The following is a 13,441-nucleotide window of genomic DNA, read 5'->3' on the forward strand; positions in this document are numbered from 1 at the left end:
AAGTGACCCCCTCTGCCCAACGGCTGCCCCGACTTCCCTTCTTTCTCAGACCTCTCTTGGCCTTTGGCAGTGGGAGCTGGTCCCCTGCCCTACGGCCAGCCCCCATCACCCCCACCGAGGGGCTTCCCAAGGCTGCGGCTGCTCCAGGGGGCAGGGGTTACTGCGGCCAGCCCCCATCTCCGAAGCCCTCGGCTGATGGTCAGGGCAGCTTGTTTCACTGGACCAAACGGGGGGGGGGGGGGGGGCCAGGGGAGCCCTGGTGGGCGGTGGGGGCTGGGCCCTTACCTTCCCCGTCTGTGCCGTGTCTGCTTCGGTTAATTTCCAGGCGTTCTTCCCGTCCGGCGCCTTCTGAGCCAGGCCCAGGTTGTTCTGCCCCGGGGACGTCTCCGTGTCACTGCTGTAGGTCAAGGAGGGTCTCAGCTGCCTGCCAGGCCCCTGTGCCACGCGTGAAGCCGCTTGGTGCAGCCCTGTTGCCCCGTCCAGAGCCCTCTGCGCATGCCCAGAGCAGACCGGCCCCTGCAGCCAGCCCATTCCCCCGGCCTCCAGAACAGCAGGAGCTACTGGGAAGCAGGCCCTGCCCACTGAAAGGGAGGCTGCCCCCCTCGGAGACTTCCCGGGGCAGGGAGGGCAGGAAAAACCGGGCCAAAGACTGGTCGGGAATCCCCTCCCTGTGCTAGAGCAGAGGGACAGAAAAGACTCCCCCCCCCCCATGAGACCCGCTGGCCTGCAGCTGAAGGGCCCCTGGTGGGGTGAAGGCACCTGCTGATGGCAAGGAAGGAAGGGGCAGAAAATTGGGGGGGGGAGTTTTTCCCAGCTTAGGTGACACGTAAAGTGTGAGCAAAGCACCTGGACGTAGCCCCCCCTCCCCCGGGGCCCCTCGCCTTGCCCACCTCCTCATTTGGGCCGTGTTTTCGCTGACCAGGACCCCGTTCTCCAGCAGCTTCTCCTCCTTTGGGGCCAGGCTGGGGGTCCCTGCAGGGAGGAAGAGGAGGGCAGGGGAGAGTGGGTGCAGGAAAGGAAATGGCCTAAGCGAAGGAGGGACTTCCCGGACCGCCTGCCCCACACTCTGCCCGGGGGTGGGGGCACTGTCCGCAAATATTTAAGGACGGGAGCTGTTCACACACAACACAGCCACTTAGATAAGACGCAGACCCTCCGTCTCTGGTCAAACAGCCGGGAAAGGACCGACCAGAAACCCGCGAGAGCAGCCCAGGAAGCCGCCAGGGCAGAGAGAGAGGACGGAGCCCCCAGCGCTCAGCCCCCCCACCCAGGGGGCATCGAGGGGCAACATCTGCCCAGCGGTCCCTCCGATCTCAGCGGCCCAAGAGGGGGCGGTGGCGCAGGGGCAGGAGGGCCCCATACAACAGTGGGGCACCCGCGTCCTTGCCTTCGCCAGCCGCGTTGGGGTCGGCCCCGGCATACGTGCGCAGGAACTCCGCGAAGGCCCTGTCCTGCTTCAGCAGCTCCTGGTACGACCCCATCTCGGAGATCCTCCCTCCGGACAGCACGACGATGGTGTCCATCAGGGGCAGGTAGCTGACCCCGTGCGTCACCAGGATCCGCGTCTGGGAGGGAGGGAGGGAAGTTGGAGGCAAAAGCGGGGCTCCACCCCCGTCCTTTGAGCTCCCAGGGGGCTGCACAAAGACCCCCCTCCCCCGAGGGCTCCCCACCCCCCCACCTTGCTTCTCAGGAGCCCCCTCGGCCCGATGACTTTGTCGAAGAGGTGCTTCCCGACGTGGGCATCCACGGCCGACAAGGGGGTCGTCCAGCAGGTAAATGTCGGTGTCGGCGTAGACGGCCCGGGCCAGGCTGACCCTCTGCTTCTGGCCGCCCGAGAGGTTCACCCCCTGCGGGAGGGAGAGCAGCGCCCTCAGGGCTGGGCAGGCGGAAGGGGGTGGGGAGGGAAAGGGCGCCACCCAGCGATTCCAGGCCGGGGGTCTGGAGAAGGCGGACAAAGCACCTTCTCTCCGATCTCCGTCTGGTCTCCGGAAGGGAGGAGCTCCAGGTCGGGCAGCAGCGCGCAGGCCTCCACCACCCGCCGGTAAAGCCTCCCGTCCAGCTGCCGGCCAAAGAGGATGTTCTCCCTCAAGGTGGCGTTCTGGATCCAGGCCTGCTGGGGGACGAAGGCCACGGAGCCCTGTCGGGACGAGACCAGCACGGCCCCTTCAACTTCCCCTCCTGGGCAGCCCCCCCTCCCCCGGCCCCCTGTGGCTGCCCTGAGACCCCCAGGGGGGGGAAGCCCCCCCCGCAAGGGAAGCCCCTTTGGCTGAAGCCCCCTTTGAAAGGAGACCCCCCCTGCCAGTCAATGCCTCAGAGAAGCCCCCCGAGCCACCCCCCACGTACCCGGAGAGAGACGTGCCCCTCCTGCTTCTCCATCTCTCCCAGCAGGGCCGAGAGGAGGGAGGACTTGCCACAGCCCACCTGGCCCACCACGGCCACCAGGGAAGCGTCTGGGATGGCCAGGTTGATGCTGGAAGGAAAGGAACCCCCACGTCAGCCTTCGTCCCTGGGGGGCCACGGAGGAATGTCCAAAGGGCCAAGCAGCTGGGGGAGCAAGGGGTGACCTCCAGGGCCTTACCTGGTCAGCAGGGGGGGCTCCGTCCGTGACCAGCTGAAGGAGGCGCTCTTCACACTGACGCTGTGGCTGCCCCCTGGCCAGGGGCAAAAGGATCGTGAGGGGCCGGCACAAGCCCCCCCCCCCGCCTGCCACCCTCTGGCCCTCTTTGACCATGACTGGCTGCTTAGGTTATGCCCCTGCAAACTGCACCCCCACACCTGTCCAGAGAGAGACACACTGTAGGTGGACAGATAGTTGTAATTCTTAGTTAGGAAGGAAGATGAGACCGATAGAAGGGGCCCTTGAGCAGGACGGAGGTGGGGACCCCCTGGGCCTCTCCAAGGGGCTCCCCTTCTGCCTTCCCCCGCCCACCCTCCCCCTGCAGACCCCCCAATGCCAACCCAGCTGAACAACACAGATGCTGCAGGTGTCCGAGGATTTCAATTGGGGGGGGGGGTCCGGCCGCTGCACTCAACTGAGGGAGCTCCACTCACCGCTCCTGAGGGTCCCTCGGGTGACGCTGTCGGGGTCCAGCTCTTCGTGGGACAGGAAGACCCGGAGGCGCTTCAGGGAGACGCTGGCCTGGACCCCCCAAAACACAGGCCTCCCCTGAGCACTTGGCCCGGACACTCTGGACCAACGGGGGTGGGGGTGGGTGGGAAGCGTGGCTGCCCTCCCCGGGATGGCAGGGACCCCCCCCCCTGTGCTGGGACCCCCCCCACCCAGGGAGGACTCGGCCTCTCTTCCCCCCTGCTGACCCCTGGCCGGAGCCTCTCACTTGCACAATGCTGCTGACCACCATGGGGAGGATGTTGAGGGGGAAGCGCAGGATGTTGAAGAGCGCCAGGGACACAAAGGCCTTCTGGGCGTCCAGGACGTTCTTCTCCGAGACGGACACGTAAACGGCGAAGGTGGACAAAGCAACCTGGGAAGAAGCAGGCCGGGCAGAGTGACCCCCGGGGGAGGCGGTCCCTGGCCAGGGGGGACGCCCCCAGGGAGGCCCCGGGGAGGCTCACCAGGAAGGGGGCGCAGACCCAGGTGAAGGTGCCGATGGCCGCCAGGTAGGCCGACTTCTTCAGCACCTGCAGCTCCTCCTGCCGGATGACCAGCACCTTCCGCTTGAAGGCCAGTTCCCAGGCGTAGAGCTTCAGCACCCGGATGCCGCTCAGGATCTCGTGCATCAGCTTCAGGCGGCTGTCCTTGCTCTTCATGTGGGCCACCTGCGAGCAGCCCCCGGAGCCCGTCAGGCGACCCTCACACAGCTCCCCCCACGCACTGGACCCCCGAGGAGCCTGGCCCTCCCCCCGCCCTCCCTCTGGCCCTCACAGCGCGCAGCCGATTCCCAGTCGGGGGAGGGCGGGGGGGGAGTGTCACTGGCCTTCACCGTATTTTTCAGAGTATAAGATCCACCTTTTTCCTCCCTAAAAGAGGCTGATAATTTGGGTGCCTCTCGTGCTCTGAATGTGGCTTTTTCCAGCCCTGACCAGCTGCTAAGGATGACCCCAGCTCTTCCCTGCTTGGAAGCGCCCTCCCGGTCACTCTGGGCAAAGAGTGTTTCCCAAGCCCTGAGTCCTTGCAGGGGTTTTTCCCACTGCTCTCGCTGGCCTGCAGGCCCTTCCGCGGTCACTCTCTCCGAATGAAGTTTCCTTCCAGCCCCAACCAGGGGATAAAATCATGTGCTGGCTGAGGACGCCAGGGGCCTGGGGGGGAGCGGATCCTTCCCCTATTTCCCGCCCAGACTAAGGGGCCCCTCATACTCTGAGAAATACGGTAGTTGTTCTTGTACTTAAAGGGGGGAACCGAGGGGTCTCAGGCAGCATTGCTCGACTTCAGGGACTTTGTCGGGAGGGGTCTGCACAGGTTGGGAAGCAGGTCAGCCCCCACGGCCCCCTGGGGGAGACCCCGGCCCCTCCCGCCCACGACGTGAGCCCCACAGCAGAGCCCCCACCTGGTAGGTCTTGGTCTTCATGGCGATCACCGCGTTCACGGGCACCAGGAGCAGCATCACCGCCACTCCGGCCAGCACGGAGGGGCCCAGATTCTGGGGGGGCCGTTGGAGGTGTCAGTCAGTCCCCCCCCTCCTCTGCAGAGCCCAGACCCCCCCTCCTTCCCCAGCCCCCCCCCCGGTACCTGCCACAGCAAGTAGAGGGCCAGCATCACTTGGAAGGGGGCTGACCAGACCATGTTGATGTAGGTGGCCAGGTCCATGAAGCGCTGGGCGTCCACGGACATCAGGTTGACGATCTCCCCCACCGTGGATGTCTTCCGGGCCGAGTTGCTGATGACCAGGGCCTGGGCGGCAGAGGCAGGGAAATGTTGGGGGGGGGGCTTAAGCATCAAGGGAGCCCACAGCCAGGAAGGAGCCCAGAACACCAGCCGGACCATGGAAATCTCGCGTGGATTGAAAGCTGGAGGCGGAAAGAAGCCTCCGGAAGGCAGCCTGGAATTCATCATCCCTGCGACACCAGATCCCCCCCCCCTTTCCTTGCCTTTATTTTGGGGAGGGGGGAGAATTGGGGCAAGGATTTATTCACCTATTCATTCAATCAACCCAACCTCTGTGCCGTCTAACCCCAATGGGACCCTTCGTCCTGATGACATTCTACAACATCTTCAACACGGTTAGCATTAGCCATGATTCAGGGCTCATCTCCGGGCCAGCCTAGAGGGCCAGAGGAGACGGCCCGAGGGAGCCAGGATCACCACCCGGGTCTCTCTTTGGTGGTGGTGGCGGTGGTCCCACAACCGAGCCCATCGCAAGTGGTGGAGAAAGAGCCCGATGCCTTCCTGCCCGCAGAGCCTTCTTCAGGAGGGCCTCGGAGGCTTTGGGGGCCAAGCCGCGTCCACGAAGGGCCACCCCCCACCCCCACCCGGCCGATTTCAGGAAAGGCCTCTCCCCAAGCCAGGGTGGGCAAAGACTTTGCTCATGAAACCTGGGGAGGAAATGTCCCTCGGAACCTCCTGCCTCACTGGGCCCGCCCTCCCTCCCTGCGCTTGTTCCCTCGGGCCTTCCCATCTCCCCCTTACTTAGGGGGGCCCGTCTCCCCGTCCCCTTGTCCGGCCACGGACGGAGACAGCCGGACCGCCCACGCACCTTCCGGTAGATGGCCCCGATGACGGCCGTCTTGAGCCTCATGCCCGTCACGAAGCAGATGTGGAAGTACTGGTGCAGGATCAGCGTCTGCAGGCCGGCCGCCAGGAAGAGGAGGCCGGTGTAGAAGAAGCCCTGCCAGCTGGGGGCGCTCTTGTCGTTGACAAAGTTAATGAGCAGCCTAGGAAGGAGGAGGCGGAGGCGCTGCGGGAGGGAGCCACTGCTGCCCAGGCTCTGGGACGGGACGACCCAAAGTTCCTCCCCCCCCCCCCTCGGCTGGGACGCTCAGATGCTCTCAGGACAAAAACAACCCCACCTGGAAGGATCAAAGCACCAAAGGGGGCACAAGGGAGAACAGGGCGTGAAAGGCCAGGTTGGACATTTGTACCATGGGTGCGTGGGTGGGTGGGGAGATTCCACGGCTGGAATCCTGAAGTCCCAGGGTGAGTCTGCCCCCCAGGAGGAGCCCCAGCAAGGGAGGAAGGAAGCGGCCAAGCCACCGGGCAAGAGGGGCAGGGAGGGGGGGAGCCCGCCACTCACTTCAAGAGCTCCGGTCCGGTGAACATCATGAGGTCGTGGAGGGCCTTGAAGAGGAAGCTCATGAGGAAGTAGGGCCCAAAGGTCTTGTAGAGCACCCGGGAGAGGGAGGGCTCCCTGGTCCGAGTGGGGGGTCCCAGGATCAGCGCCTCCCCCTCCTCCGCCCCCTCTGAGCTGGGGTCACCCCCTTTGGCCGGCTTCCTGGGCGAGTAGCGCATGGGGCTCAGGAGCCTGCGGAGGCAGAAGTGGTGGGGTCAACACAGAGGCCTCTTGGGGGCTGCTCCCCAAACACCTGCTAAGGTCATCAACCCCCCCCCCTTCAGGATCAGCCCCCCCCCCCCAGCACCTCCACACCTCTGGCCACAACCACCAGTCACACTGGGAGCGGCAGCCACAAGACGTGGGCGGACAAGGGACCCCCTCGCGCCCCCCACCCCAATTAGCCCTGGAACCACCCTGGGGGCTGTGGATCATCCACTTAATTGAAGGGCTCCAAGGCGGGGGCAGGAGCCTCTCCCGCCCCCCAAATTGGCTCTCTCCGTGGCAGGGGGGGCACTGAAGAGCCGGGGGGGGACAAGAGGCCTGTGTGCAGGTGTGGCCAGTGTCGCACGCAAGCCCCCCCACCCTCCCCCGCGTTCAAAGCAGAGCCGAGCGCCTAGCGCCTTCCGCGGGCAACACCCACCTCCTGGCCCAGGCGTACTCACGGGCCCAGTGGGCCACCAGGCCGGGCACCACCTCCCCCGACCTGTCCTCCTTGTTCAGGGACCACAAGTCTTTGGCCTCCAGCGGCTTCCGGTACCCGTGGATCATCAGCCTGGAGGGAGCGGAGGTTCCGGCCTCAGAGCGGCACAGGAGAGCTGCCCTGCGGACCCACAGGCGGCTTTGGCCCCCAGAGGTAAGTGGGACTACAGCCCCCAGAATCCCCGGCCCTCAGGACCTATGAGCAGCCTCCCCTCAGCCGCAAAAGGCTTCCGTCCAGAGGACGCGTCTCTCATCACCCACCTTCGTTTGCACCACCCCGGTCAGCGGTCAGCTCTTGGGAACGAAGGACTCTTGGACTCCCAGACTTGGATTGGACCAGGAATAATAACGGGGGGGGGGGGGAGTTGGGCTGGGTTTTATTACACTGTCTGTGTTTATCAATAATTGTATGTGACCTGTTGCTATGCCCTTTGCTAAAAAAAATAGAAAGTTCTCTTTTCTTACCCCGAGATCCACCAAAACGTGATCTTGGAGAGGAAGGAAGCCCCGGATTCCGGGCAGGGATTCTGCAGTGGAAGGGATCCAGCGGGTTAGGGGGGGCAGGAAAGGGCAAGCCCCCCTCCCCCTCCCCCAGGGCCCATCGAAAGAGGTCACGGGTTCCCTGCATTCAAGGGAGAAGGGAGCGGGCCCTCTGTGGCCTTTATTCTGATGGTCGCAGCAGGGTCCACCCTCCCGGCTCCCTTCTGGTCTTGCAGGTGAAGCTGGAGCTCCTGAACTCCAGGAGGCCTGTGGGGGCCACCAGCGGCACCACCCCCTCAAATCAGCCCACGTGGGGGCAGAATTAGGGGTTCAGGGCCACAATGCGAGAGACCCTGCAAGGGGGTGGGCCAGGGCCCCCTTCTCAAAAGGGGCAGTCAGCCCCCCAAAATGCTCCTCCGTTTTCTTTTGCACAGAAAAGTCACCCAGCAACTTTAAAATTCCAACTTCTCCTCAAAATCCTCCCTCTGACTTGGGACCCTCCTTCGTACAAAGCTTTGATTGTTTGCCCAAAGGAGAAGAGGAAGCGGTCAGACTCTCGAAAAACAAGCAAGTGGCTCGAACCGTAGCCAACAGTTGTGGGGCAGGCTGGGAATTCAAGCAATCGGGGCTGGACGAGCGGCTGCAAAGGGTGAAGCGTTGTTTACAAGCAATTGGGCAGGAGATTAAACAGAGTTTCGTTAAGCAAACACATTGCTGAAATACCCGAGCATGACTCATCCAGCCAACGGCCACAACACTTACGGGGCCCTGGACGTTTTCGGAAAACAACGGTGGCGGCTCTGGGAAGCAGCACAGAACAAACTCAATTAGCACCAGAGCAAAGTAGGCGTAGAAGGTGGTGTAGCGAAAGGCGTCTATTTCCGCGTCCTGGGAAGGAAAAGAAGAAGAACGGCCACTTGGTGAAGTTTGTGCAATTGACCCGAGAATATCGGCCACCTTTCCCCCAACAAGAGAGTGTCTGGTCGTGTCCGAGGGGAAACGCCGGCTGGGCCTGCGCAGGTGGCCGAATCGATGGAGGGGACTCAGTGCCACGAGGTGCAGGCTGTGCTCGTTTCCCCCCACAGGAAAAGGTTCCGAGTGACCACACCAAGGAAGGACAGAGAGGAACAGGGGCATCTGCTCAAAGGGGGGCCTGGCCTGAGACCCTCAGGGGTCAGTTCACGGCCTCTAAAAAGCCACAAGGCCGCCGGGCATGCAACTCGCCATTCACCGGGGCCTCCCTCGTCCGGCTGCTCCTCCCACCCACTGACCATGGACCCTGCCCACAAGACGCAGCCGGCACTCACTGGGCAGAAGGCGCGCATCGTTTTGGATCGGAATACGACGGCTGCACACAGGGTTGCAATCAGCCAGAAGAGGAGCATCACCCCCGAGGACTGGACGCCTTTCACCCGCTCGTACTGGATCAGAAACGTGGCAAGCAGCTGCAGGCAGGGGAGGCCAAAGGTAGACTGTTACTGCCTAGGGAGGCTCGCAGCGGGCGAGGTCCGAGATCTGCTGCGGGGGAGGTCGGTCGGGGGGGGCAACGCAGCCAGGCTGACGGCTGCAAGGGAGGAGGTCTGATGGGACAGAAACGGCACCAGGCCCAACCACCCGAGTCACTCACCATTGTGATGCCCAGAACGGTCGGGCTAATTAAGAAGACTGGAGCTCGCACCACGTGGTGATGTCTTTCCCAGAAAGAGTAGCCCAGGTCTGCCCAGCAGACGAGCCACAGGAGGAGGCCCAAGGCCTGCAAGAGATCGGACGATGGGCTCTCCATCCGTGGAAGCCCCCTCCCCAAATAAGGGCCCCAGGGGTCAACAGGCGAGGGAAGGGGAAACCTCCCACCATTCCCCTGCACAGCCGTCTCACAGGGCCGGACCCCAGAGGCTGCACGGGGGCTCCCAGGAGAGGCTATGGGGGGGGGGGAAGGGGGCACAAGGCTCAAAGGGGGGGTCCTGGCATTCCACCCGCCCAGCCCTGACTCACTGTTTTGGCTTTGTTGAGGTGAGACATTTGGATGTAGCCGCGGTCGTGTCGGCGGAGGTAGACGAAGTAGAGGGGGAAGCCCACCCAGAGGTAAAGGCAGGGGGTCCAGGCCAGGACCGTGTGCTGGAAGCAGGGAGTGACGTCCGGCTGCTCCGTGTACCACGTCAGGTTCCAGTCCTGCAGGAAAGCCGGGAGGTCAGGCAGGGAGGGGGGGCGGAGGCCAGGCTGGCCCCCCAATTCCCCTCTCAGGCCAGGCATCCCTTTGCCTACTTTTTTTTTTCGGGAGTGGGTGGGTGCCTAATTAAAGTTATTATTTATCATTACTATTGGTTTTATTATGTATTTGTGATTGTATTTTAGTATTATTGTATTTATTGCATTTGTTAGCTGCTCCGAGTCCACCAAGGAAGGAGCAGCAGGGAAGTCGAATAAATAAATAAATAAATCCTCCTCAATGATGCCCCTCCAGGGGGGAGGGCCAATCGAGGGGGGGACCCACCAGGCAGCCTTGAGGCCTGCCTTGCCCCAGGAGCACCCCAAACCTGCCGGGGGGCCCCAGTCCAGGGTCACTAGGACCCCCTCCCGCACCCCCTCCCAAAGAAATCCCCCTGAACCAGTGAACTGCAGCTCGGCCAAGGCCTGGGCCACCCCATGGAAGGGGGGGGGCTCTTTCAGAGGGGCAGGGTGTGGAGGGGAGGGGAAGAGCCTGGGGAGGGGGGGATGCCTCCTTGTTGCCTCTGTTCAAAAGCCCCACCCACACTTCTAACCCTCCCACTCCTTTCCTTTTCTTCACAACAATCCCAAAAATGTGCTAAGGAGATTATCTCGGCTCCTTCTCTGCCCAGAACCCCAGCCCAGAGATTAGCTGCGGTTTTTAATGGCCAAGGGAGGGGGCCACGGGGAAGCTGCTCCAGTGGCAAAAGATCCCACCAATTTAGGAATCCCCCAAGGGGAGGGGGAGCCGCCAAGGGGACTTTTTCCCCCTGAGCCATCAACCCCCCCCCCCCACGGACATCTAAGAAAGATGTTCTGCCCATTGTGTCCAGCTGGGGGCGTCCCTCTCCATCCGGAATCCCCCAGCAACCAAGTCAAGGGGCTGAAGTGAGACCCTTGGGAGGGAGGCCCTGAGCCCTCCTGGGGGGGGGGGGGGGCTTGTTGATGGCCAGAAGGTCCTTGAAGGAAAGTGTGTCTATGGGGGGGGGGATTCTAAAGAGGGGCGAACCAGAGGAGGGCAGGCGAGGGACGCCACGGGACCCCCGTGCGAAGGGAAGTCAGGTTTTGGCTTGCAAAGTCTCCTGTCTTGGAGCTCGGAGGAATTGACCACAACAGGGAGAAAGTGCGTCAGGCTGGCCGGCTTTTCAGAGATGACCTGAGTTGACTCGCTCAGCCTCCCAGGCGCCAAATTTAGCAGAGCCTTTCGCCCCCAGCTGTTCCCGTCCCTGCCCGTCCCTCGCAGTTTAGGCAAAGATGAGTCAGGAGGCAAGGGGGCCACACCCTCGGCCCACCCAGCCACAAGCACCCAAGCCAACCCCAGCGGGCCTCTGGGCCCCAACCTGTCCACCGCAAAGTCCCCCCTCCCACCGGGGCCTTTGCAGCCCCTTCCCCAGCGGCCCCCAGGGGTCTCCGTCCCATTGAATGAGCCGGGCGTGTCCCTCTCTGCCCGCTCCAAAGGGCCAGCAGAGCAAACAGACGCCGCTGATTGCAGGCCACTCCAGGGTCAAACGGAGAAGCCCTAAAAATGTTACATGTCACTGGAGCCCCTGACCGCCCTGGGCCCACTCAGCTGCCCCTTGAACCCAAACCCCAAAGCAGCCCAGCCCCCAGACTGGCTTTTCCGCCTGACCCTCTTTGGCTGTAATTGGACTCTGGTTGGCAGACCCAGAGGGAGCTGAGCTGCGGAAAACAGGCGGGGCCTTCCAAGCCTCCGCTCCCACTGAGAACGTGAGATGATTCTCTGCCCTTTAACAACACGGAAGTGGAGGACGGTCCACGGGTCACGGATGACAACAGAGATCCCACTTCTGCACCGCTGACTTTTAACCCTGGGAGGTCAGCTGCCGCCATGGAAACCAACCAGCCGCCGGCCCCACCAAGGTTTCCCAGAATTGCTCAGAGTGGGGCCGTTATGAAGCCTTCACAGCAAAGGTCCTGCAACCGCTGGCTCTCTCCAGAAGTATTTGCCTCCATACGCAAGAAATTAGACCCTTTTCCCAAGCGGCTGAGGAGGGAGGGAGGGAGGGGGCTGCGTGTGAGGAGGGGGAGGCCACGTGAAGGAAAACCCTTGAGAACCTGCGTTTGTCCAGAGTCAACACCCTCCATTCCACAAGGACTCAGCCTGCTGCGCACAACTGCCCACAGGCTACGAGAGAGAACTCTGCCCTGTCCACAACTGACCACGGGCTCTTTGGTGGAAAGTGGACACACGGGGGTGGGGGGTGGGTGTCCTCTCCCAGGAAGCCACTTGGGGCAAGAAGGACCCTGACGCACTTGGATGGGGATCTGGGATCCGAGGAGCAAGGAGAGCTCCCAAGGGTCTTCCATTGTGACCCTTCAAGCCACCCGGCCACACCATGGACCAAGGCCGGCTCCCGTTAACTCTCCTGCCACAAACAAGCAGCGGGCGAGATTCCCTAGCAACCCCCCTCCCCTCCCGTGTGCCAGCAGAGACAATCCTCACCGGTCCAGACTTGTGGGACACGGCTAATGCCAGCTGCCTCCTGGGCTGCAGCTGCTGCGGAGGCCGGGCTGGATGTGCCACGTTCAACGCCCACAGCCAGGGCTAACGGACGCAGGGGTGTGGGGGGGTCTGGGCATTGAGAGGACCAGCAGGAGGGCTGGCAAGACGCAACAGGTTTGCGGGAGGGGGAAACAGGCAGCCGGGCATTCTCGGAAGGTGAAAACCCAGCACCTGCACAGCCAAACCCATGGCCGGCTGTCTGCTCACCCACCTGGCCAGCTCAGAGGCCCAGAGAGTTGGAGGGCAAGGGAGGTGCCAGCCCGACAGGTGCTAGGGCAAGAGGGGCAGCCGCGGTGGAGCCCCTGCGTTGCTTGCAGGAGGATCCGGGCTTGGTGCCTGCACCTCAGAGGGCGTCCAAGAAGCAGCAGGGAGACATCCAGGGGCCCCCGCAGCATCCTGGGTGTCTTTGACCAGAGACACCCGCCCCCCCCCCCCGCAGGTGGAGAAGGGGAGGATGGCGGGGGCCCTCGGCCGCTCCTTTAGCAGGGAGCCTCCCCCACCCGCCTTCCCCCCCAGCATGGAAGCAGCCCGAGCCCGTCGGCCCCTCCAACTGGGGGGGAGGGGACACAGGTGTGGCCGCAGCCTTTGGCCCCGCGTCCTTGCGGGCTCTCCTCCAGGCCCCAGGCTCAGCCCGCCCCCTGACCGGCTCCTCGGGGGTCCCGGCGCCGCCCCCGCCCAACCTCGCCCGGGAACCCGCTTAGCGCCGGCAGCCCCGCCACGCGCGCCTCCCGCCCGGGCTCCCCGCCAGCGCCACGCGGAAGGCAGCCGGCCGGCCGGCCCGCCCGCCCCAGGCACCGCATCCCGCCGCCCGCCCGCCTGCTCGCCGCGCCCCCCCAGCCTGGACGGGAGCCTCACCCAGAAGGGCGCGGGGCCGTCGGGGCCGCGGCAGAGCGCGGGGCCGCCCATGGAGCCGCTGCCCGGGAGGCGTCGGGCCCCTCCGCTCCGCTCCGCCGGCGGCAACAGCAGCAGCAGCAGCAGCAGCAGATGGACGGCGCGGCAGGAAGGGGGCGGGGCGGCGGCGCCGGGGGGCGGGCGCTGATTGGGCGCGGCGGGCGTGGAGGGCGGGATGCCGGCGGACTGACGGGGGGGCGCGGGAAGCCCTGCTCGGTGTGTTCCCCCCGCCGTGCGGGGCCTTCCGCTGGGCAGGGAGTCCCCTGATGGCGGGGGCGGGACACCGAGCAGGGCTTCCCGCGCCCCCCGTCAGTCCGCCGGCATCCCGCCCGCCGCGCCCGCACCCCAGCGCCGCACGGGGAGGGAGGAGGGACCCGCGGGGCGGCTCAGAGGAAAGCCCCTCCAAGAGCCCCGC

General features: G+C 64.3%; 1 protein-coding gene across 1 annotated transcript; it reads right to left on the minus strand.

Annotated features, from left to right (window-relative positions):
• Positions 1 to 283: 283 nt before the first annotated feature.
• On the minus strand, positions 284 to 9,720 carry LOC139172395 (multidrug resistance-associated protein 1-like). The gene is made up of 20 exons (XM_070761489.1): positions 9,399 to 9,720; positions 9,034 to 9,159; positions 8,714 to 8,851; positions 8,169 to 8,294; positions 7,392 to 7,453; positions 6,868 to 6,999; positions 6,189 to 6,416; positions 5,652 to 5,829; positions 4,688 to 4,849; positions 4,506 to 4,598; positions 3,574 to 3,777; positions 3,336 to 3,482; positions 3,052 to 3,139; positions 2,579 to 2,651; positions 2,344 to 2,470; positions 1,961 to 2,137; positions 1,679 to 1,847; positions 1,388 to 1,565; positions 891 to 972; positions 284 to 397 (listed from the first exon to the last, which is right to left on the minus strand). The coding sequence occupies exons 1-20, from the start codon at positions 9,654 to 9,656 to the stop codon at positions 392 to 394; spliced, it is 2,754 nt and encodes a 917-aa protein (XP_070617590.1). The 5' UTR covers positions 9,657 to 9,720; the 3' UTR covers positions 284 to 391.
• Positions 9,721 to 13,441: the final 3,721 nt, after the last annotated feature.

This window comes from Erythrolamprus reginae, chromosome 9, assembly GCF_031021105.1.
Source record: "Erythrolamprus reginae isolate rEryReg1 chromosome 9, rEryReg1.hap1, whole genome shotgun sequence".
Classification (NCBI taxonomy): Eukaryota; Metazoa; Chordata; class Lepidosauria; order Squamata; family Dipsadidae; genus Erythrolamprus; species Erythrolamprus reginae.

What these genes read in the sequence shown, in the direction of transcription:
- LOC139172395 (XM_070761489.1), bottom strand. Translation starts at nt 9,656, where the DNA reads ATGCCTGGCCTGAGAGGGGAATTGGGGGGCCAGCCTGGCCTCCGCCCC. An exon ending in CCGAAAACGTCCAGGGCCCC is followed by an intron (nt 7,454 to 8,168) that starts GTAAGTGTTGTG and finishes CTTCCACTGCAG; the next exon opens with AATCCCTGCCCGGAATCCGG. An exon ending in TCGGGGCCATCTACCGGAAG is followed by an intron (nt 4,850 to 5,651) that starts GTGCGTGGGCGG and finishes TCTGCCGCCCAG; the next exon opens with GCCCTGGTCATCAGCAACTC.